General features: G+C 43.2%; 2 protein-coding genes across 5 annotated transcripts; both read right to left on the bottom strand.

Moving 5' to 3' along the window:
• Positions 1-523: 523 nt before the first annotated feature.
• On the bottom strand, positions 524-12,530 carry znf335 (zinc finger protein 335). 4 transcript variants are annotated; one of them, XM_041945133.1, is made up of 28 exons: positions 12,427-12,530; positions 10,349-10,542; positions 9,922-10,198; positions 9,731-9,808; positions 8,302-9,426; positions 8,008-8,190; positions 7,745-7,909; positions 7,367-7,625; positions 7,107-7,284; positions 6,898-7,010; positions 6,775-6,796; positions 6,493-6,609; positions 5,991-6,067; positions 5,701-5,861; positions 5,371-5,591; positions 5,173-5,272; positions 4,986-5,074; positions 4,633-4,889; positions 4,383-4,497; positions 4,093-4,290; positions 3,163-3,305; positions 2,880-3,019; positions 2,658-2,755; positions 2,486-2,572; positions 2,267-2,350; positions 2,109-2,168; positions 1,879-1,984; positions 524-1,263 (listed from the first exon to the last, which is right to left on the bottom strand). In XM_041945133.1, exons 2-28 carry the CDS (start codon positions 10,538-10,540, stop codon positions 1,142-1,144), a joined length of 4,767 nt encoding a protein of 1,588 aa, XP_041801067.1. In that variant the 5' UTR covers positions 10,541-10,542; positions 12,427-12,530; the 3' UTR covers positions 524-1,141. The 4 variants fall into 4 exon arrangements, with proteins under 4 accessions (XP_041801067.1, XP_041801069.1, XP_041801070.1 ...); XM_041945135.1 differs by having other exon boundaries at positions 6,775-6,793; XM_041945136.1 differs by having other exon boundaries at positions 7,367-7,622.
• A 464-nt stretch (positions 12,531-12,994) lies between these two features.
• mmp9 (matrix metallopeptidase 9) lies at positions 12,995-17,386 on the bottom strand. Its single transcript, XM_041945137.1, has 13 exons — positions 17,053-17,386; positions 16,567-16,805; positions 16,260-16,408; positions 16,008-16,136; positions 15,718-15,891; positions 15,413-15,586; positions 15,142-15,315; positions 14,885-15,040; positions 14,566-14,788; positions 14,336-14,475; positions 14,095-14,245; positions 13,837-13,940; positions 12,995-13,724 (listed from the first exon to the last, which is right to left on the bottom strand). Exons 1-13 carry the CDS (start codon positions 17,188-17,190, stop codon positions 13,600-13,602), a joined length of 2,076 nt encoding a protein of 691 aa, XP_041801071.1. The 5' UTR covers positions 17,191-17,386; the 3' UTR covers positions 12,995-13,599.
• Between the last annotated feature and the right edge of the window lie 5,820 nt (positions 17,387-23,206).

The following is a 23,206-nucleotide window of genomic DNA, read 5'->3' as shown; positions in this document are numbered from 1 at the left end:
CTGGAGGGAGCAGACAGATGTGTCCCCTAGAGGCTGTTGGCTCTTTCTGTATTGTTGTGGCACACTTCCAATATATTTCATTTTTAACTTCTACATTTCCATGATGCAGCTATACAGGGAGCAGACAGAAGAACAGGACCACCTGCACAGTGTGACACAACCTAAAACAACAACAGTGTTTAAGTCATTTCTGTGGTTGTACAACTGTAGTTTGCGGTGTGTTTTGCATTGGATTGCATTGCATTGCTCAAGAGTTCCTGTCGCATCCTTCCCTGTTGCAAATACGTTGACACATAATGGAACTGCCATTAGTACATTATGATGCAATATAGCACCACAAATTACAGCCTCACAACAAATCTCATCAAGTCATCTCTGACAAAGTGTGCAAACAGAGAGATTCTTCTGCAATGGCTTTTATTGTGCCCACTGTATTATAATATAATGATGCTTTACAACAGATATGAATACCTTTAAGGCCAAAATGTGGACATATGCAGACATATTAAAGAATATACAAAAGTGTACACAAAGTGATTTATTTGGTGTCAGCTTTCAGCTTATTAAACACTTCATATTCACCAAATCAACACATATCTTCCATCACAGAACAAAAAATGCAAAAGGTATGTACATATTATTATTCGGTAAACACAATGTTGTGGCGTTCTAACAATCAACGAATCTTAAATCTTAAAATAAACACTTCCTTCTCACTACTCCATTCAAAAATGTAAATGTTCATTTTGGACGCTTGGTATATTTTCTGAAACATGATATAAGTCATTTGATTTTCTCTGACAACATTGTCTTGCAAATGGAAGCAGTTGAGGCACGTAAACACGACTCATTTTCAATAATTACAGAACAGACCAACCTTACTTAAATTAACTCTTGAATGCACAGCCCCTATGATTAAGTTAGAAGCAGTGAGTGCAATAATTTGAATATACAAAAAGCTTTTCATCTTATCAAACAGTGCGACCGCTCCGGGGAGATGACTCTGTGGAGGAGATGGGGCTTTAGCTCACAGCCAGCTGAATGCATAAATAAGTTGAGGTCACTGGACTTGTCAGCTCATAGTGGTTGGTGTTGGCCCTGCTCTGCGCAGGTTTGTACCCCAATAGGTTTAAAAAGCCGTCTATTCGTCTGTGAAGGTAATGACATCATAGTGGATGCCCTGCTGCTGCAGCTGCTCCAGCTGTTCGGGTGTAGCTTCAGTGTAGACTGTCTGCGTCTGCGCCATGGCTGCATCTGCTACGGCTACAAGAACAAAGTTTGTGCACACTTAGTGTGATTTGCTGTCATAAGACCATGAACTACTCAGCCAATGGACCACACAGGCGGTTTGATATATAGTCTACAGATGATGTGTGTTCACATTTTCCAAAGCATCTACATTTCAGGAAGCAATACGTTTCCACTCATTTCATTAAAGTCAACCTGCTGAGACCTTAGCTGCTGTTGCCTCCTTGACGGTGCGTTCAAGGGTGCACCGTCAGCAGTGTTTTCAGAGCAAGCTGCCAAAGAGCAACTTTTTTTATTCCAAGAATGAGCCAAATTCACAGTAAAACTGGATATGAGTTAAATGCTTTTTAACTGACTCTCAAATATGCATTATCACACCAACAGGGAGCATTCAAAATGGTCCCTGTTCTTACCCGTAATAGCACACTATAACAATGCAAGTGTCACAAATTATCAGTTCAGCGGATTACTCTCCACAAGCTTATTTTTATCTGATAGATTTTAATAGTAAAGATTTATCAACCTAAAACTCTAGATGCAAAATTACAGGCAGTCTTTAATGAATTTGTTAAATATAAACAACCTAACAGTGAAGTGGAGGACTGACTATAAAACAAGTGAAGAGCCAACCTGTCACAGCAGAGTGGGCAGCAGCCTCCAGATCATCAGGATTCACTACCTGTTGCTCCGAGCTCACAGGTAGGTACTGGATCTGACCGTCATGACTCACAGCGATCTGAACGAACAAAGAACATGGAGCAATAAGCTTTCGTCAAAAAAAAAAAAAAAGACTCGTTGGAGAGCATTTCAGGTTATCTGCCAACTGTAAGATTGTTGTAGATTATCAATATCCATCTCACCTGTTGCTCCTGCAGAAAGGCTGCATCATGCTCATACTGGATGATCTGTCCGTCTGGCATCTGAGGAACAGAGGAGCAGTAAGAGAAAGACACGATCACCTTAAAACACTGCATTTATTCATCAGTGAAGGTGAATTCTCATGAGGTAAAACACTGACCTGTATGTGGTTGCCATCAGCTACTACGACATATTCCTGAGGGATCAAGTGCTGCACTCCATCCTGTGAGATGATATACTGAACCTGAAACAGGCGACAAATTAGTTCAGATCAGAGAATAATACAGGCTTTGTCATAAATCTATATTTATTTCTGATATTCCCTTATTGCCATGCACATTAAAACAGGAAGTGGTAGAATCTAGAAGACAGCTATTACCTCAGTCACCTGGTTGTCTCCTGTCATCAGGTGTTGAACTGTCTGTCCATCTATGGTGGTGATCTGCTGGATGTATGTGCCCTCCTCCTGATTAATGCATATAGTTAGAAAACGAGTGGCTATATAGAGTGTACAAAAAGAACCTGTATGAGAGAACAGTCCTGGTCTATACCTGGTCTGATAGTGCCTGTTCTTGTGCTACAATGATGTGCTCCTGTCCCAGGGCCTGCAGCCGCTCTGGAGTGATCACAGTCTGATGTGCCTGCAGGGCTGTTAGACACACACATACAAAGTTAGCCTCTATTTATAACCTATAAACCTGTTTTGAACTTAGTAGCTGGTATCATTCATTCATTTTTATTTTTTCAGCCTTGCATTGTGTTGTGTTTCTTACACTGAAGCGTGGCAAGGGCCTCCTCATCATTGTTGACGATGATGGTTTGCTGAGATGTGGCAGTACGGTTCTTGCGAGTGGGATGATCCTGATTGTGGAGACGCTCCATGTGAAACTTCAGATGGCCGTTGCGGTTAAACCTGAGATATTGGATAAAAAACATCAACACCAACAGCTGTTCATTACCACAATGCAGTCTAACGCATAGAGATATGCTGCATAAGTGTTCTTAATGTTAACTAAACAGAAGTTTTCTGATGATTCAAAGGATTTATGCTCCCACCTTTGGCCACAGAGTTTGCAAGAAAATGGTTTCTCATTGGTGTGTGTCATCATGTGTCGACGCAGGTCTTTCTTGTTCTTTGAGGCAAAGCTACAGTTTGGACACTTGTGAGGGCGTAGATAGGAATGTTGCTCCATGTGAGCCTAAAAAATAAAACAGGCCAAGGTCAGAAAAGAGGTTTTCCGGGTTTTAAGATAAGATAGGATAAAACTTTATTATCCCCAGCCAGGGAAATTTGGGCATTATAGCAGCATGTAATAGCAGTTGGAAAGAAGAATAGCAACAACAGAAAAAGTCAACAAAACAAAATAAAAAGTTGACTATATATATGCACATATTATACAAGCAAAATTAATTTTGGCTATATAAAAGAAAAAAATATGTAGAAAAAAATATATATAAAAAATATGCATTGCTGCAATAACTGTGGAAAAAAATGTATGCTGCCTTCATATTAATAATAATAAATAGCATTAATACTATTTAATTTCTATTTGGAGCCATTCAACACATCTGCTTGTTAATATTTTTTTTTCTGTCTTAAGGCATGTTTCCTTACATTGCTAATAGAGTGAAATGAGGTAGAAACATGTTTTGAGTGGCGTATCCCTTTTATTCCATATTACCGTTGCCAGTAAATAAATAAATAAATAATACTGTGATATAAATATTTGGTCACATCACCAACCCCGACCTTAAATGTATACAAATGCCTGTGAAATTACATGAGGCTGAAAATGTTTCCATGTTTCCATTCACTTTGTTATAACTTAAAAGCTTAAAAGCTGTTGAACATTCATATGAGTGGGATTACTGGCCCCTGTGGAAAATGGGTTCATTTGTGGCAGCCCATGACTTTAGCTGGTGGTTATTGTTTGTTTGTGTGCACTGTGAGTGGTAGACAGTGCTGCACAATTCAGAGAGACTCACTTTGACCTCGGGCCAGGAGGTGGAGGTAAAGTCACAATCAGGACACTTGAAGGTGCTGGGATCCAAGTGCGCCCTCTTGTGGTTCTCCATGTCAGAACGTCCGTGGAAAGACTCCATGCATATTCGACAGGAAAACCTCTTGGTGCTCAGGCTGGGAGAGCTCACAGCGGAGGGAGAGGCTGGAGCTTCACTGCTCAGCTGACAGAAAACAAAAAACACAGTCAGAGAGGGGGAGACACTCAGTGTACACAGATCTTTACATGCCAAAACAACCGATCTCTCGCAGTTACCTCCACCTGCTGCAAAACACCATCAGGCAGCGCTGAAGTGAGGTAGTACTTGTCACTTTTCAGGCTCTCGGACCCAGAGACTTCTACAGCCTGAGAAGGACTGCTCTCACCATTACTGCAAAGACAGCAGTTTTATATTATTTTTGACTGCTGTGACAACATAAAGGTCATCAAAACGACTGTGCTTTCCAGTCTAATAACTGTTCCTGTTCCGCCTTATCAGAGAAAATCAGACAGTGTGTGGTGTTACCTGTATTCAGGGCTGTGGGTCTCTTCAGCGGCCTGTTCCACCACGCTGAAGTCTGCTCCGCCCTCGTAGGCTTCAATGGCGATCTGGGTGAGCTCTCCTGTTTCAGAGGTGGCTGCCTCGTAGGCCTCTTGCAGGACCGTCTCACCATTCTCAGACACATGGAAGGTCACGACCTTCTGGGCCTGGCCCGGGCCTGCGGTCACCGTACTCCACGTGCCCTTTTCCAAAGCTTTGCCGTCCGACTTCAGCACTGCCACCTGAGGAGTCGATTTTTTACACCACTTTGCTCATTTCCACATAAATGTGAAGTTACTTATGTAAAGTGCCTTCTTTTGATGAGCCACAGAACCAACCTGCAAGGCGTTTCCAACCAATTCCCGGGCATTGCTCATATTCAGCAGCAGGTCAAGGGCATTCTGGGCGGATAGATCACTGGATTCAGCTGAGGAGCAAATGGAGGAAAACTTCAGCATTTGTCTTTAAGGTGAGATGCATCACCATAAATACTCAAAATGTCTCTTGAATGACAAGAGGGCTGACCTTGTTCGTAGATGATAGTAGTGTTTCCCAACGCGTCCTGGGACACTGAGGCATTTTCCATACCCTGCATGGCTTGCAGTGTCGCAGAATCCACTGCAACCTAGTGAAGGAGAGCGAAGAAAACAGTCACAAAATATGACGTGGTAAAATCAAAAATTGGTCCTGAGATAAACACCAAAACACCTCTAAGAGACTCACAATAGTGTTCTGCAAGCCCTGGGTGTCGTCATGTTGTTGTTTGAGCTCCTCTATCTGCTGCAGGGTGAAGAAGGGTCTGCGTCGCCTCCTCACAGGCTCCTCGGGGTGAGCCACAGACCACTCCTCGAACGCCTCAGGGTGGCGACACTGCACATGTAGACGCAAGTTCTTCCTGTGCTTGGTCATGAAGTGGCACATTTCGCAGGAGAAAGGCTTCTCTCCTGTAGAGAACGCATTCTTATAACACAGTGTTTCTACCGTGTTACGTTCACGAGGTGAAACATGCTCAGGGTTAAATAAACGCTATGAAAGCCTGTTTGCCACACTGACCTGTGTGTTTGATAGCCAGATGGGACACCAGGAACTCCTCTTTAGAAGTGGAGTATTTACAGTAGTCACACTTGAAGGGCCGGTCATTGGTGTGTGACAGCTGATGGTTGAGCAACAGCTTCTTGTTGTCACAGGTGTAATCGCAAAACTCACACTTGAACCTGGCACATGCACATCCACGAGTTAGTCACTGTGATGATGTCACCATTACCAACATCAAACAAAATGAGCAATGCTGATTCACGAGGGCTGGGTCTAGCTCAATTCTTTTACAAGCTTTCAATACTAACTTGTTTTCTCCAAGACTCTGGATGTGGGTCAGCAGGTGCATTTTGAACGTGTACCGTTTCTTGAAGGATTTGCCACACTGCAAAGACAAAAAGGCATCTTCAACAGGAGAGTAGATAAAAAAAGTCCATAAAATGTGCGCACTCACTTGGATTGTCAAAGTGATGCACAACATTGTCGCGCAATAACATTGATCTGTGCAAATTTCTCTTTGGAGATTAATAAAATATCTGTCTTCTATTGGGCAGGTAAATCATGCATTCAAAGAGGGAAAGGTGGTAAAACCAGCATCTCACAGGAGTAACAAATCTGCCTAATAATAATATAAGTACATATTGAAAGCTTAAGAGAGAGAGGAAAGTCATCAAACTGTCAGGGAAGAACAGGTGATAACATCCCTCCTCTAGTTGTCACTTCTCAGACACAGTGACAGATCACTGTGTCTGAGATATTCTGTGACATTTGTGTTCGGAAAGTGTTCTTGACTTGTACAATCTTTGTTACCTTGTCACACATGTGTGGTTTCTCTGAGCTGTGGGTCTTCATGTGCTGGGTCAGTCTCTTTTGCATGGGGTAGATCCTGTGACACACAGGGCAGACAAACTCGGACACCTTGGGCGCCTGCAAGGACGAGCGCAACGTTGACTAGTTCAGTGGCGCAAAAGACGTCAACAACCAGCCAAAACAGAAACAAAGTGCACTAATTTTGCTACAACATCAAGAATTTATAATATTATAGCATGCTGATCAGCATTTAACAATATTTAAATATGAGAAATGTCTCACCAACTCTGTCTTTCTTTTCCTGCTGGATGGAAAAACAAAAACATTAACAGTAACCTGTGAAACTTCTGCATTAGGAATCACTTATTATGTATGTGCTACATTGTTACTGTGTGAGTTACTGACTTGTCTTTGTTGTGGACTGCTGAATGGCGAATGACATCTTTCCTGTAGACACTTGTGTAATCACACTCTTCGCACTTGAACGGCTTGGTGCCCTCGTGATTGAACATGTGTTCCTGCAAAACAGCCGGCAAGACATTAATGATGCTGTGCAAACGTCTCCGTGAATGGAGGTCAACCTGAATGTCGCGGCCCGTTTTACTGCAGCTGACCTTGAGCGAGGACCAGCGCTTGCAGCGATAGTTGCACTGGAGGCACTTGAAGAGCTCTGGGTCGTTGCCTTCATGAGAGTCTACATGGAAGCGCAAATCTTCCTGAGTGAGGAAGCGTGAGCCACAGATCCAGCAGTTGTGAGGTCTCAGGAGCGGTTTCAGGGATTTATAGTACCGACTGGAACACAATGAAGGAATTAGCTTGTTGTGAAGGTTATGTAGTGCTATTTGCAACACAACTTCAATTATTTGACGCTTACTTTCGATTTATATACTTCTTATATTTCTTGCGAAGAAAATGCTTGGAGGGTCGGCCGCGCTTCCTCTGGAAGAACTCCTCCTCTGGCTGTGTGTTGGATGAAGGGTCTTTGTTCTCAGAGTCTGACTGGCTTATTGCTGCCTCAGCTGTGTCTCCATCGCTCACCATAGCAGGACCATTGTTTAACCCAGAAGAGCTAGCCTCTTCCGGTGCACTAGCATCCCCGCTAACCCTGGGCTTCTTTGCAATGCTCTCTGCTTCTGTAACAAATGTGAGAAAGAAGAATAAAGACATGCGTGAGTTTTGTGGTGTAGGCTCTCCTGCGCAGTGATATGCTGTTTTATTTTTTTGCTTTGCCCTGTCAAGCCTGAAAACCCACCTTTGCCACTGTAGCCTTCTTCTAAAAAGCTGTACTTTCTCGGACGGCCAACTTTACGTCGAGGACGCCCTTGAGAGGAGGAAGAGATGGGAGGAGCGGGCTTCCTGACAATGGCAGGTGGTTTTCCATTGCAGTCCTCATCTGCTGGGTTGTAGTCACTGTCCTCTGGGGATAAACAAAGGAGTGGGAGGGGGATACGTGAAACCTCTTACTGATTCACTAACTCAGCAAAGTATGTATGATTATGAATCTTCCTCGCTGACCTTCGGGATCATCAATAGCACCAGCGTCCACAATATCATCCTCCTCTTCTTCTGCTTGTTGGGGCTCAGCAGCCTTCACCTTTGCTGCCTTCCTCTCTTCAGCTTCCTCCCTCTCTGCCTGGCGACGGGCCAGCGTCTCACTTTTAGGAGGGCGTCCACGTTTACGCTTCTTTGGCATGTCCCCTGAAATCCGGCAATTTTACCACAAACAGATTTCAATAAAAAAAAAACACAAATTGCCAATTAAAGTCCATGTCTTTCTGATACATAATGAACCATACTACTGTAGCTTACCTGCGGGTTTGAAGTGTTTGTCTCTCATGTGGTTAATGAGTGTGTCTTTGGAGGCACTCTTGTATGGACACATTTTACACTTGAACTGCTGTACAATCACTACTTCCATCATCTCCTCCAGCTCAGCCAGGTTTGGTGGTCTGTCTCCAGAGCCTTCTGCCACTGTTGATGTCTCCATCTCCCTGACCAGGCTAGCTTCATCCTGGGGCCCCTGGGAGCCTTGGGGCTCCTCTTGGCTGGGTGAGCTTTGTTGAGCCAGCTCAGGCTCCGGATTGGAGGTGTACGTCCCACTGCTGCTGATGTAGGGCCCAGGCTGGCTCTCGCTGCACTCCAATGCTTCAGGAAGCCCGCCTGAACCTGCCGTGTCTGCCAGAGGGTGGTCTGACGAGGAGCTGTCATCGGCATAGAGAGAGGCCTCTGTGCCATTGCTGCTTTCCATGTAACAGGAGTGCTGGGGCTGCTGCTGGGAGTGCTGCGGCTGATCTGGATCCTGGTTCTGCTCATCATCTTCATCATCGTCCCTGGCTTGGTACCTAGAACAACCTGGTTGCTCCGAGTCTGCAGCTGCAACACACTCCCCTCCATACTCAGCCCCATACTGCCGACTAGTCTGGGTTCGGTGGTCTGCGCTACTGTCAATGTAACTGCGTGAATGGTGTGGTCGCTCGCCATCATCCACCGCACACTCCAGATACCCAGCGCTGCACTCCACCACATAGTGACCTTGGCTGGTTGGGTTTGAGTCAGCCCCACTGCATTCAACATATCCAGGCAGGTCCTGGTCACTGTTATCTCCGCTATAGTCAGGGAAACCTGACTGGGAGCGAGTCTGATCTGGTTCCTCGACAGAACACTCCACATAGGAAGATGAAGATTCCCCTGTCTGGTCTGGAGCATCTGCACTACAGTCCATGTACTGGGAGGGGTGGGAGTGCTGGGGCTGGTCAGGCTGACTGTCCTCTGGGTAACCCGAGTGACCGGGCTGATCGTCAGGCTGGTCAGGTTCAAGGTTGCCTTGCAGGTCTCCCTGGTCCAGACAGGTAGACGTAGGACCTTCTACAAGAGCTTCTATGGCTATACGATCAGAGAGGGCTGAAGATGACATGTGGGCTACCATAGGAGCACCTATAGAAGACAAATAGATATAGATTAATTGTACAATAGTGTATTGTCATATAAGTAAATTTTAATTGTTATTTAAAATTTGCTTGTTGGAGAACTAAAATAAAGTTTATCACAAGTTGACATAGAAAGATGAAATAATTACTCCACTATCTAAATAAATACTGTATGAGTAACTTTTCACTAGAATATTAAGAATGTTGTTTCAACTGTGTAGAAACATGGGGATAATTTTCCCATCCAGTTTAACAAAGTTTTGACATGGGTTGAAGAATTAATGACTTTGCAGTAACAATAGCATACACACCGTCATCTGGTCCTTGTAATATCAGATACTGGGTTGTTTCTGCACCTCCATCTTCTGCACTGGTCACCGCTATGCATCCTTTGAAAAGAAGACAGCATCAGATATCTGCTTCTTTATGGTAAACTAATCAAACTGACACAGCAGTAAAGCTGCTCAGTCTATGATTTAAAGTGGAGTGTCAGTGGAGATACCATTCATGATGTCAGGGCCGATGGTGGACTCTATGATCTTGTCAATGGCAGACCCCAGATCTGATGAGGTAGAAGCAGTTGAGTCAGAAACCATCATGGCTCCTTCAGATACAGCACTGGAGTGGACCAGCATATGGGCTGACTCAGACACCAACACGGACTGAGTCACTGTGGAGACGCTGGACACGCTGGTGGACTGGGCCACTGAGGAGGAGTCAGGGAGGTGGACTGATGACACTCTGACGTCTGTACTGGAGCTGGTTTCTGGGATAAACACCTTGACAGGGAGGGACAAGAACATGTCAAGAACATATCAAGAAACTTTTCATGAAGTCAAAAAGCCTAATCGCTAAATCTGGTTTCGTCTCTGGTTTTTCACCCACATTTGAACACAAAATCTTTATTTTTTTAAATTAAAAAAGCTTACCACAAGTCCCTCTGAGCTCTGTCCCACATGGCAGTCAGACTCTGGTGCTTGTGCATGAGAGGCAGCTGCATCACTGCTGTCTGCAGACATGGCCTCAGATGACTCCATGCCCATGCCGCTTTCAGACGGCTCCTCCATCCCTGAGGGACCTGCATCACTGCTGCTCTCCACCTCATTCTCCTCCGAATCCATAACTACACAACATAATTGAACATAAATTCAGTATCAGACTTGAATTTTGAGTCATCTTTAAAGCATGCCCTAAGTTACCATCAAGCTCATTGTGTTAAGATCAATTCAAGTCATTCATAGATGCTTGTTTACTTCTCACAGGACAGCTTTGTAGGTCATTAATGTTAAGAGTGTTTGCACTAATAAAGATATTCTATAGTCCCAGCTGATTTGACACTAGATAAAGAGTACAGTATGGAAATAGCAAGAGCTTGAAGACCTGCAGACATGACTGCAATTTCCAAGCTTGGGATAAATAAAGTATATCTATCTGTCTATCTCTCTATACATCCTGGATGGAAAAACAGAAGCACTTTGTCAAACTTTCTCAACTCTGAGGAAGCAAGGATGTGTAACTTTGGAAAAGGTAACTTAAGAAACAGTGCACATGGAAACACAGTTTGAAAAAGCAAACAGAGCAAACTCACGACCCAGAGGTGCAACTTAACAAAGTACATCAATCAGGAACATGGTTGTGATGTCCTGACACTTTATATTTTTACCGCACTACATTGTAGGGCTGTAAGTTTATTTTGGGGGGAATTTTTTGTTATCCGAATCGAGGGTCTAAGGACAGAATTTACAGCTCTAGGGCTGCATATTTTCATTGCTGAATAATCTGATAGTTATTTCCATGATTAATTGGTTACTTGTTTAGTCTATAAAATGTCAGAAAATGGTGAAAAATGTTGATCGGTGTTCCCCATAGAACAAGATGACATCCTGAAAAGTCTTGTTTTGTCCACAGGCCAAAGATATTCAGTTTCCCGTCACAGAGAAGCGAAGAAACGAGAAAATATTCTAATTTAATATGCTGGAATCAGAGAATTTAGACTTTTGTTTAAATTCCTCAAATCATGTAATCAATCATCATAACAGTTGGTGATTAACTGAATAATTGACAGCTTACTGATTAATCATTAGGGCTCTATAATGGGGAATCTTGTTTTGCGATTATGGGCTGTCCAAACAAAAGTGACTTGACTTGTGATACAATGAACAATTTATTAACATGTCGTAAGTCCTTGAATGTCTTCTTGTCCAGAATATTCCATACGTGACCATTTTCCTACATTAATTTCAGCAAAGGAAGTTGAGTTTACTGGTGTTAATGCATCAAGTAGTGCTGAGTGATCTGTACAGACCCGTGTTTAATACCGAAAATTTTGCTTCTGGAGTTTCTGGGTATTATAGCATTGACCCGAGCGAATTCCTGTCATGTCTGTCTACGTTAGCTTCATCTAATGTTTTCACCAAGGACAGCAAAATTGGTTTGACTGAATGGTGCTTACTCTGAGGATGAAGCCTATGTTTAGGTTGGCAAATACGACTATGCTTATAAAAAGACGTCGGCTCAAGTGAGCAGTTATTTAAGAACTTGAAGTCAGTCGAAAGTAATGTTAGCTCACGGGGAACCAGAGCAGCTAACGTTAGCTTTTAGTTGGCTAACTAGCATTGTTGTCGTTGTTGCTCAGTATCTTGTTTGGCAAAGGCACAAATCACAAATAAGTGTCTCGTACTTTGACAATTATCGTTAGAATGGTTGAACGGGACAATGCTATTGAATGAAGAACATGTCACTGATCCAACCAACTCGTCTGATCGGGTGTAACAGCGTCGAACACAACGTGTGTTAGCCGTTTAAAAACAGGCCTAGCTGCCCTTCATCCTGCCTGCTCCGCGTCGCCATTTTACACCAGGCAGCCCGCTTTTACACTCAGGCATTCTAAAAGCTCTACTAGGGACCTCGAGGGCCTCAGCTGCGGCAGACCGCCCAAATGCTCCCCCTGAAGAAAATTAAAATATTTACCCTCTCCGGCACTAGAATGTCCACGCTTTTTTCTTACCGTATATTTTCGTGTAGAAAGGTATCCTGTAGTGTAACGTTAGATGCGCAAAATCCACCAAAAATAGTAACCGATAATTGTTGCTTCATTCTAGTCGGGCGCCATGAGACTCTCCTTGCTTCCTGTCCGTGCAACCGGATCTTATTTATTATTTTTGTTTAAAAACAGCTCGTTGTTTAATCACGCATTGATTAATTTACCAATTTAAATTATTTGTGTTTCTGTTAGACTGGCCGTTATATGTTGCTTCAGATTCGGTCAGTGTGTTTGTAATCACTTATTGGACTATTGTTTTTAGAGGAAGGCGCACTACGCAATTCGATGCGGAGTAATATGTAGCCACTTAGGGCCGTTGTATCAAGAGACTGTTGGTAATCGATACAACAGAAAGTAAATAGAGGGCATTTATAGCCCAGACTGTGCTGTATACATTTACCTATATGCTGTTATGGGCACCTGGATTCAAGTATCGTATAATACAGGGTGTGGGCACAATAGTGTTGTCAGACAATTTATGTGGATGTCAGTTTATCAAGTGCTTTAAAGTTTGAGTCAGAGGACAGTGGTATGTAGTTCTCACGGAATGTTTATTGCATTGAAAGTTAAAATTTTTAATACAAAACAAATCATAAATACTTTCAGTGAAGGAGACATGCTTTGTCTTCCAGTGCAAGTAATTGGCTTTGAAGCCATTTTTAGAAATACACAGAATTATACAAAACAGACAAGCTTTAGGACACAAAAATAATATTAGATATTGCTATAAATACCAAAATAATCCAATACTGTTAAGAGTCTGAACCTGTCAGACGCAATACAATTATTTAGCAAATCCGGAATCTGAACCAGATAGCTTTTGATAATATTTAAAATGTTTATTGGTCTTTAGACCACCATCAGTTCACAGATGATCGGACTGGGGGCAGGGTGCCAAAGAATGCAATTTGCCTTGCTTTCCTTTGGGCCTTTGGCTTATTTTAGGCCAATGCTGTATGTTTTAGAATTAGCCAACATCAGTGATGGCCAATTATTCACATCCCAGAAAGCACACACATCATAGAACAGGTGCTATACACAAATACTGCATCTCATCCTCTCAGGCACCTGCACAGAGGAGATAAATAGGTGCTACCACATTACAGACGATTTCCAGCTCATCCCTGTGTGTTCATCTTAGTAGCGAGTGCCTGAAGAATCTGAGCACCTGAGGAGGTCATATTTCACATAGCCAACACGATCCACCTGCCTGCGGGAATTCATGCGCCAGTAGAAGCGGTCCCGGCAGAAGTAGAAGTGACCTAAAGCAGAAATATTTAGATTAAATCACTAGAATGCAAAATGAGGATTCTAAACATGCAATTATCTACTCTTAGTTGCTATTTTTCTTGTAAAATTAGCAGGTTAATTTACCTTTGTACTGGAATACATCATGAGCATCATTGGGCACACCACCAAAGACGGCATCTGTGTATCTGGGGTATCCTCTATCGATTTTCTGGGCCTTCACATCAAGCCTGTGTTCACCATACCAGAGAATGTCATTAAAAATGGCAAGAAAGAGTCATCTTAAATAGCAGGCTTTGATTACGTTGTAAAAAAAAAAAAAAAAAAAAAAAAACCAACGTGATTTGTAGATTTAAATATGCTGAAGGCACAATTTTAACTCACCTCCAGAAGTTCTCCCCACTGAAGAGCAGCACCTTGCCTTTTCCCCTCTGCAGGGCTCCCTCCACCTTCTGAACGCTGCTGGGGAGGCCGAGCTTCTCTATGCTGCGGGGACCCAGAACACTCTGCCCTGTGTACACCCAGAATCTGGTCCCTGTGGAAATAAAACGATCATGATGAAAATTGTCTGCACTTTTGGGTCAATTGTTAGTGGTCCCTTATACATCGTATGAAGCTTTATTACCTGAGAAGAAGTACAATTTCCTGGTCAGAAGGTCCTCAAAGGCAGAGTCAATGACAGCTGGCAGAGCTGGCCACTTCTCAGAAAGAGCAAACGGTCCCTTGGGCTCTGCATCGCTCCTGCTGGACATCTTCCAGTAATTTCTGTTGATCAAGACACAAAGTTAACAACACTTTGTTTTTGTTGATGTTGCTGCTTTTACTTCTTTCACAAAGAAGAATATATCTGCTCACCCGTCCTTGAAGAAATGTAGTTCTCCCTCAATCACAGTGATGGTGTCAAATTTGGTGATCTTGCAGGCGTCTTTGGTTGGATCCACAGGTCGTGTGGTGGTGGTGGTGGTGGGTTCAGTGGGTTCGGGTTCTTCTGTAGCGTCTGTGTCATCAGGGTCTGGGTAGGCGTCAGTGGTGGGCGTGTCGGGCTGAGGGGGTGTGGGATTAGGGCCCGTTTTGCTTCCTGAAAAAAAGAGTCGGTTGAGAGGTTGTGCAGAAGCTGGAAATGTAAACAATTTGATGAGATTTTGAAGGATAAAGCAGTCTGTCATGGCCTTACCATAGAGATATTGAATGCCTTCAATGTCGTCTTCATGCAGGGAGAAGTCTTCCACATAGCTGTACATGGGGTACATGAGAGCCTCTCTTATGCTGGAGTGATCCAGGCCAAGGGCGTGTCCAAACTCATGGGCTGCTACCAGGAACAGACTGTAACCTGGAACACACACACATGTGGTTAGGAATATTAGTGAGTGACAAGGGTAAATACTGATTTATTTTACAGGCTCTACTTCCTCTCTTATATTTGTTGCTCACCCTGGTCAGGACAGAATCCCCATTTCTTGTCTTCATCATAGCTGTCAGTAGTTCCGCACCACAACTTGCCATCGCCTCGTCCCTCACTAGTGCAGGAGTTGTACTCTTTACCCAGGAACACAAAGGGGAAGTGGCAGGGCTCTCCCTCAGAATTTCCACCGATTGTAGTGGTGTCTGGCCAAACAAAGTCACAACAACAGTAAAAAAAACAACCCCAAGACATTGTGGCAGCACTCCACAGTATTTATGCATTGTGGTTCCTGTTACTCACCACGACTGGGGCAGAATCCATATTTCTTGTCCTTGTCAAAGTTGTCTGTGGTGGCACACCAGCGGTAGCCGTCGCTGCGGCCCTCTGTGGTACAGCTGTCATATTCTTCCCCCAGAAAGATGAAGGGGAAGACACACTGAGCTCCGTCTGCGTTTCCTCCAAATGTGTAGAGAACTGTCAGGACGAGAGTTGGGGGCAAGGATGAGCGGGTGAAGCGTGTCAGCATTCCAAAAAAAAAACAAATGCCCTCATCTGGCTGACCTCTAGCCTGTGAATTCCCTTGTAGAATAAACTGTCAAGCTTACGTTCACTTGGGCAGAAGCCGTATTTCTTGTCTCTGCTGTAGTCAGCTGTGGTGGCGCACCATGGCAGGTTGTCCGAACGGCCATCAGTGGTACAGGTGGTGTAGGTTTTGCCCTCAAAAGTGAAGGGGAAGTGGCACATGGCACCATCTGCATTCCCATAGCTAGTCTTCACAGCTGAGGTGACGGTGGAATTTACACAGTTAATGCAATGCTTAAAGTGAACACTAGGGGGAGACACCATCCCAATTATTGCTGAAGGTGAAGCTATATCTCTTGGCGTGTGTGATTACCTGGTCCTGCTCCCAAAGTCCAGTACTCATCATCATCAAAGTGGGCATCTCCCTGCATACCCTCGCCAGGGGGATAAGCATGGGCCAGGAGGCCATCCTTACCATCAAAGGGGTACGGGTCTCCGTGGTCTGAACAGAAAATTAAATCATCAGTCTTTAATTTTAGACTTGTGTTTAGTACAAAATTACAATTCAGCTTTGTGACATCAACACAAACAACACTGACGAAATGACCGCTGTGCAAACACGTACTGGCTTTTCCAAACGATATCATGATGTCAGCTGTGCCATCAAAGAGGCGGGTAAAAGTCAGAGGGGTCACGTCACTCCACACCTTGAAGGCTCTGGCAAAGGCGTCATCAATCAGAGAGATCTCCATGTCTGGAGAATAGTTAAGGATCCTGTGGATGAGAACAGAATGACACTGTCATTATAATCGACAATGTAAGTGAAGATGCTCGGTGAAATAGCTCCATCACAGACTTTGTATCTGGTGCATAGTATTACAAAGCACTATAATGTCCTCAGCTCTAGTTATCGACTCTTTCGCCCTACTCACCTGTAAGTGACATCGTTATGGTCCCATTTGAGGTCTCCGTCAAATGTTTTGTAGTTGGCCACATCGGGAACCCCGCAGCGAGGCTGTTTCATGGCCTCCAGGGTCGACTTGTCCAGCTCTCCGGTCTCCTCCAGCCCCATCTGCCTCTGCATCCTCTTCAAAGCCTTGGAGGTGGATACCATAGACTGGAAGCCACTGCGGTGCAGTGTGTCTATGTAGCCAAACCTCTTCAGGTAACTCTGACAGGGGAGCACGAGAAACAACATTAATGACTGGGTCCTTATGAAGTAAACTTCAGCTCACAACAACAAAAAAAAATCTGTCCTAGCATTTTTGTCCCTCTTGAATTTAAAAGAAACCATTTTCCTTTTCATTAACATTATGATTGGGACTTCTGCTCAGGTAATTACTTCCCTGCACAGCTTGATTGCACTCGGTTTTGGGAATTTCACTCCATCAAGACAAAATGAACCATCTGCTACTCACTTCTGCCAGCTCCGTATCAGTCATGTTTTTGATGACGTCTCCTGGGAAGGTGACAAAGACGGACTTGAGGGGAAGGCTCCATCCGTCCTGCAGGCTTATCCCCAAAACTAAACACAAGGCTAAAGTGCAGTATCTCATGATGAGATCTTCTGGAGACTGCTGCAAGAAGTGACAAAAAAAAATAGAGAGCCTTGCAATGAACAAGTGCTCGGCGTGACAAAAAGATGAAAAGGCTTCTCTGCTGAAGATCAACAGTGTTTCTCCGTCAGTGTTGGCTGCCCTCTTTGTTTTGACTGGTGGTTCTTGTTGTCGTCTCTGCCTTGTGCTCTTGGTTGGGCTTGCGGACCTTGTTTTTATGCAATGTAACGTCTTAGTCACTTAACCTCGCTCCCGCCTACTACTAACCTCAACCCTCCCACTTACATCTTGACAGACTGTACTGGTTGAATGGACACAGGGAATTTCCAAAATATCCACATTTAGCTTTACCTAACAGCTAATGAGTGGTTAACTAATTGTTCATTTTTGGAGATATTTCAGGCGGGAAGTGCGTGGTATTCGTTGAACAATGGCAGTGTTGCAGAAATGATGGTGCCAAATTATCATGATTGTGTTCATATTATTGTTAATAAAGTAATAAATGCTGCCTGAAAACCCACACAGATTATTAACCAAAAGACAGATGACTTTGAAAGCTCTTAAAGTAGCTGTTATCTTAAGAACTTGCATCATAAAAACTGGTTTAAAAAAACCCCCAAAACCTTCAGAGAGCACAGGCACAATGTTTAGATGCTCATTGTACATTGTCATCCTTTTATTTTTACCTGACACAACACCCTCATCATGGGATCCAGCCAGACACTTCTGTTATTTCAGTGCTTAAAGTAATGATGTAAAAAAAGTTGCTTCCACTTTTTTTTCATAAATAGACATTTGTTTCCTCTCAATCTATAGTTGGATAAAAGTAGGTGAAGCTAAAAGGAGATTTCTTAAGGATAAATCGAAAAAAATCAGCTGTCTGTTATGTCCCAAGACGGCAAACCTTTTATTGTCTGTATTTCTTGCATTAAATGTAATTTTCTATGACGAAAGATTTTGATGATTAGGAAAGCTGTGTGTACCTAAATGTTTCTCTTTGATGGCCGGAGTTTTGGGAACTAACTACTTCATCATCATCACTCTGCTCTGTTGCTGATGCAACATCCCCAAAATGAGCCAATTCATTAGCAATGATTTATACGCCTCATTTGGCAATGATTGTTGCACCAAATGACTCTGTATTTTTCCTCAGAACAATGCCACTTCTCTATCTCCCATACACCTCTATTACATAACAGTTTGAGCCATGTATCAAAAACACAATATTTTGCATTCTAAAGAACAATTGTGCCTTGGCTAATCTGCGATCTTGAGAGCGCCGGCTATATGCAGGAGTGTGTGTGTGCTGGGTATGTGTTGATATTTTGGGTATGTGGATATCAAGGTGTTGTGGGCAAGGATGTGTCTCAGCCAGCATATCATGACTCACTGCCTTCCCACATGAATGGCCAAAGCTGCAGATGAGGGGCTTTTTGCAGTGAGTGCACTGCTGACATACTTTCTTCCCGTGCAAACATGTTTACTTAGTTGCTCTGCTGCATTTTCAGATGCAGGAAAATAAACAACTCTCTTTAACTGATGTGCCAAGTGTAAATACTTCATGTAAAGGAGAGGGGGTAGTTCCTGCCTAAGCCCTGGTAGAATAATGGATACGAAAACATTTGCTGCAACAGAGACAGACTTTTATTAATTCGCAGGAAGAATAAAGTGCACATCCGCTTTCACAGATTCTCTTGTAATTTGCCCTTTATGGTAAATTTTGTGCCTTCCAATGTCGTAATGAGGAGGAGGTGTGAAGTTTCTGACCTGTGGTTTGATGAGGAAGATATCCTTCCTAATGACTGAATCTATGGTTTCCTGATGTGGTTGATGTTCATATTTTACATTATTCATCCCCCGACTTCTAACTTATTATTGACTTGTCTAAGAAATGTCGTATATGTCATACCTCATACTTCCTCTTTGTTCGAATGTTACTTCTGTTTTTTTGTTGTGATTTTCCACCACAAAAAGCAAAATCCATGATAATAGTTTGCATAGTTGGATCAGTACATGCACACAGATGCCATGAAGTTGAACTCTGTTGTCCTGATAATACACATAGCTCTGATACTGACACATTTGTTCATTAGGAGCATTCAAAAGTGTTAATTTCCTTTATTTTATGATGCTTGTTGCCCTTTGCTGACTTTATATGCATATGCAATACGTTATTGCTGGAGGAGTAAATGTAGCTCTGCATGAACTGAAAAATGTCCTTCGTTTTCCCATTTAAAACAGACATTTACAGCTACAGTGGTTACATTACACACATTCATGTTGTACACCTATTTTTGGTCACATGGATTAAATTTCATTCAGACTAAAGCAGCTCTATCCAGCTTCCAATGTACAAGCCCTCTTTCATTTGATGCAGCTTTTCATGCTCATTCAGACACAATCATAAGGTTATTTCTGTTTATATGTGGCTCCTCAGGCCTGCTTTGAACACATCTGCCACTGATTTTACATGGCGTCAAAGGCTTAATGAATACGGCTCCATGCATTTTAACAAATGCCACATTTCATTTGGTTTCGCCACTTTGCTTCTAAAAAGACGTCTGGCACAGGACCTCGAAAAATACACATTTTTGTGTGGCATTCTTCCCAAAATTGCCCTCAATCACAGCGCAGCCTGTTGGCACACACCGTATAGCTGTGTGAGTTGGCCAACTGCGTCATCAGAGAGCTGGATAATATCATAGTAGAGCAGCAAGACCCTCACAGCTCACGTGGGCGGCATCTTTATGATTAGGTTAACCATGCAACGTCAGAGCCGTGTCATATCAAAAAGTCAGCATTTGTAACCCCTTATTCTCTCTTCTCTGAGGCTGCTGAAACACAGCGAGGCAGAAAACAACAAAATGGTCTGTTTTCAGATCAGTCATCATCAGAACAGCTCAAGGTGAAAACTCTCATAACACATGAAGCTCTCACTTCCCATGTTTCATGCCCTGATTTTCTTCAGCCGCCTTCAGATTCTTCAGTGTTTACAGTTCAGCTTCACGGCAAGTTTTGCAACTGTGAGCTTAATTGTCGCAGGCCCTGTTTAGTTTCCGACTGTCTTGTTAAAGCAAACTGTTTATGTCTTATGGTATGTTTCTAGCAGGCAGTTCTAAATACAAAAATCACTTCCTGTCTGCCACGGTTGATGTGGTTTCTTGGCCAGCTTCCTTGTTCAGCTGCGTTGTGTTTTATGATGGCTGGTTTGTTGACTTTGTGGCGGGACACAACGACTGTGCAACACACAGGAGCGTCACTGTGTTTGATGTGGGGGGAGTGTTACCCCATCACCACGTCCAGGTACTTTACCCAGCCCTGCTGAGTCTGCTGCGCCTTGCAGTTTTTCTGGGAATGGTTTTGTTTTTATACCCCACTAAACTCTCACAACAGTTTATTTTGGCTCTCCAAGAAGTTTGCCTCTGCGTTTCCTTCGTCCTATTTTGATCATTCTGTCTTGTTCACTTCATTATTACGACAACAATGAAACTAAAACAGCAATGAGCAGCATGTCTAATGTATTGTCTCTGAATATTTGTAATCCTTTTTAATTTGTCGAGATACTATGCATGCTTGTGGGTGAAATTGGCACACAGAGATCCTCAAGAGCACAACAAGCAAAACAAATGACCCAACCAAAACAAATACTGATCAAAACAAGCAATCGCAAGGGCGGAAACCACGCTGTGCCCTCTAATCCCTCAAGTGTCACTCATATAGCAGCTTGTCTGCAGTGAGTCATAAGTCAGCATGCTAAGTTTGACAGAACTAATTCCATGAACAAACTTTAAACAGTTGCCATAAAGCTGTGTACAGTCATATGAATGGGACCGTAGGAGCACAAGAGGCCACAGCTTTGACTCATGTCTCCCTGGAGCAGCAGACAGGAGTGTTACTTCTGCTTTACCAAGCACTTTATCAGAATCTAGACCATTAGTCACCTTTGGGAATATTTCTTGCTTTCTCATACAAGATTTGAGTGTAACATTCTTATAATTCCCTGTAAAGATTATGAGCATATGATTCACAGGCAGCCAAAATGAAAGAGTCATACAAATCTAAATATTTTTAACATTTTTAGATGTATAGTGCCTTCAGACGCTGAAATGGCAGTAATGGTAATGATCCATATAGTGATGTGTCATCCCTGCCATGTCCAGCTCATGTGAAATGCTAGGTTAGGTAGTAGCAGGTCATTTCAAGATGACTTGCTGATACTGTGACAAAGCTAAATAAACGATCCAAACATAATAGTCGTCTTAATTTCGATGCACTTGAATTATCAGCTTTTCTCAATCTGATATGGGGAAATGAAGTTCCACACTGCTGGAGATCAAAGCGCAGCGCCATGTCACGCTGATCAAAGCTGTTAAAAATGCATGTCTTATAAACCATTTCTGCTTATCACTGTTTTCTTACCCACTGCTCTGGCAGCGGCAACAGCAGACCAGCAATGCACGCTTCCTGTGCTTCCACTCAGGTACTCTACAGGATTGGGACACTTTGATGGTGATGAGTGAAACAGGATATGACAGAGAGTCCTCCAACCAAAGACATGTATGTGTAACGATTTCGTTGGGATACATACGTGATTATAACATTTGCGGCACTTTGTTGAGAAACTTGTGGCCTCATGAGAAGCAAACATATCATCTTCGTTGTGTGCATGGTCACCTGTGTGAGAATGGGAAATTATTACGACAGAAGTAATTGAGGGATATACATATATATATATACACAAAGTTGGGACACTGTAAAACCTAAATAAAAACAGAATGCAATAATTAGCTGTGTTTATTGACAATGGTTTTACAAAGTGTTCCCGAGCCCATGTAGCAACATCCTCATCATCATCCAAAGTGGTGAACCTCGCTCCATCCTCGCTTGTGAACGACTGCGCCTTTCGAGGATGCCCCTTTGAAATGTGTTGCCGGTATCAGATTTAGAATAAGCAGATATTTACAAAAATCAATGAAGCTGATGAGGTAAAAGGTCGATTATGTTGTCTTTGTGCTGTTTTCAACTGAATTTATGTCAAAAAGGATTAACAAACATTCTGTTTAATTCATGCTTGACACGGCATCCCAACTTTTTTGGAATCAGGGTTGCATATATGTATATGTGTATATATACTGTATATACATGCACTTTTTGCTTTATTAGATAGTGATGGAAGAGAGATGACAGGAAATGAAGAAGAGTATGAGATGGGGGATGACATTCAACAGAGGTTCCCTGCCGGAAATGAACCAGGGACATTGTGGTTCGTGGTTGGCGCCTTAACCCCGAGGCCACCAGGCCGCCCCAGGGAGATTCTGTAGACAATTTGTATGAGTTCATGTAATTATATAATATCACTAAAAAGGGCTGGCCGAGAGCCATGCCTGAGGGTAGACTGCGTCTGCTGAGGCGTGGGCTGCCACTGCAGAGCATAGCCAGGCAGGCGGAGCTGTGTTGACTTTATGGACAGCCATCTTTCACCACCACCGTTAAAAGCTAATTACTGCAAGTCATAAGCAGTGGCCTTTATGGGCGTTCCATCCTCTGCCATCCAGAGAACAGCCACAGGGAGTGACAGCATGGGCCACGATGGGAGCTCTGATTGCACCGAATATTATTATTGCTTGTTTAACTGCACATGGAGAAACGCCTCCATAACTTTTTAAAGAGTTGTTTTCAAAATCTGCCAGAAGGAACGGAGAGCCTGTTGACCAAAACAAAAAGCGCTCTGCTACGGATCGGCATTGTGTGAGCTGTCACCCCCCCCCCCACAAAATTTGGTATAATGAGGTCATGCATTGCAAAGTCCATTCAACAGGTTTTTAAAAGCACTGTTTCATAAAATGGGGAAAAGGGATGGGAATTTCCCCTTCCTGAGAAAGGCCATGCAGCTGATAGCAGGCGGGAAGTGAGTCAGTCTCAGCACTCCAGCTGCCTCTGCGCACTTTGGTTCAGACTTGTCGAGGCAGGCAATTATCCCTGCTTTTGATGTGTGTGTGCTGGGGTTTGAGCTCTC

Source organism: Chelmon rostratus, chromosome 10 (assembly GCF_017976325.1).
Source record: "Chelmon rostratus isolate fCheRos1 chromosome 10, fCheRos1.pri, whole genome shotgun sequence".
NCBI classification, from domain to species: domain Eukaryota; kingdom Metazoa; phylum Chordata; class Actinopteri; order Chaetodontiformes; family Chaetodontidae; genus Chelmon; species Chelmon rostratus.
This window is presented reverse-complemented; position numbering and strand designations above follow the sequence as displayed.

What these genes read in the sequence shown, in the direction of transcription:
- znf335 (XM_041945133.1), bottom strand. Translation starts at nt 10,540, where the DNA reads ATGGATTCGGAGGAGAATGAGGTGGAGAGCAGCAGTGATGCAGGTCCC. An exon ending in AGAAGGCTACAGTGGCAAAG is followed by an intron (nt 7,626 to 7,744) that starts GTGGGTTTTCAG and finishes CATTTGTTACAG; the next exon opens with AAGCAGAGAGCATTGCAAAG. An exon ending in GAGACAACCAGGTGACTGAG is followed by an intron (nt 2,351 to 2,485) that starts GTAATAGCTGTC and finishes CGCCTGTTTCAG; the next exon opens with GTTCAGTATATCATCTCACA.
- mmp9 (XM_041945137.1), bottom strand. Translation starts at nt 17,190, where the DNA reads ATGAGATACTGCACTTTAGCCTTGTGTTTAGTTTTGGGGATAAGCCTG. An exon ending in GATATCGTTTGGAAAAGCCA is followed by an intron (nt 16,137 to 16,259) that starts GTACGTGTTTGC and finishes TTTTCTGTTCAG; the next exon opens with ACCACGGAGACCCGTACCCC. An exon ending in CTACATTTCTTCAAGGACGG is followed by an intron (nt 14,476 to 14,565) that starts GTGAGCAGATAT and finishes CTTGATCAACAG; the next exon opens with AAATTACTGGAAGATGTCCA.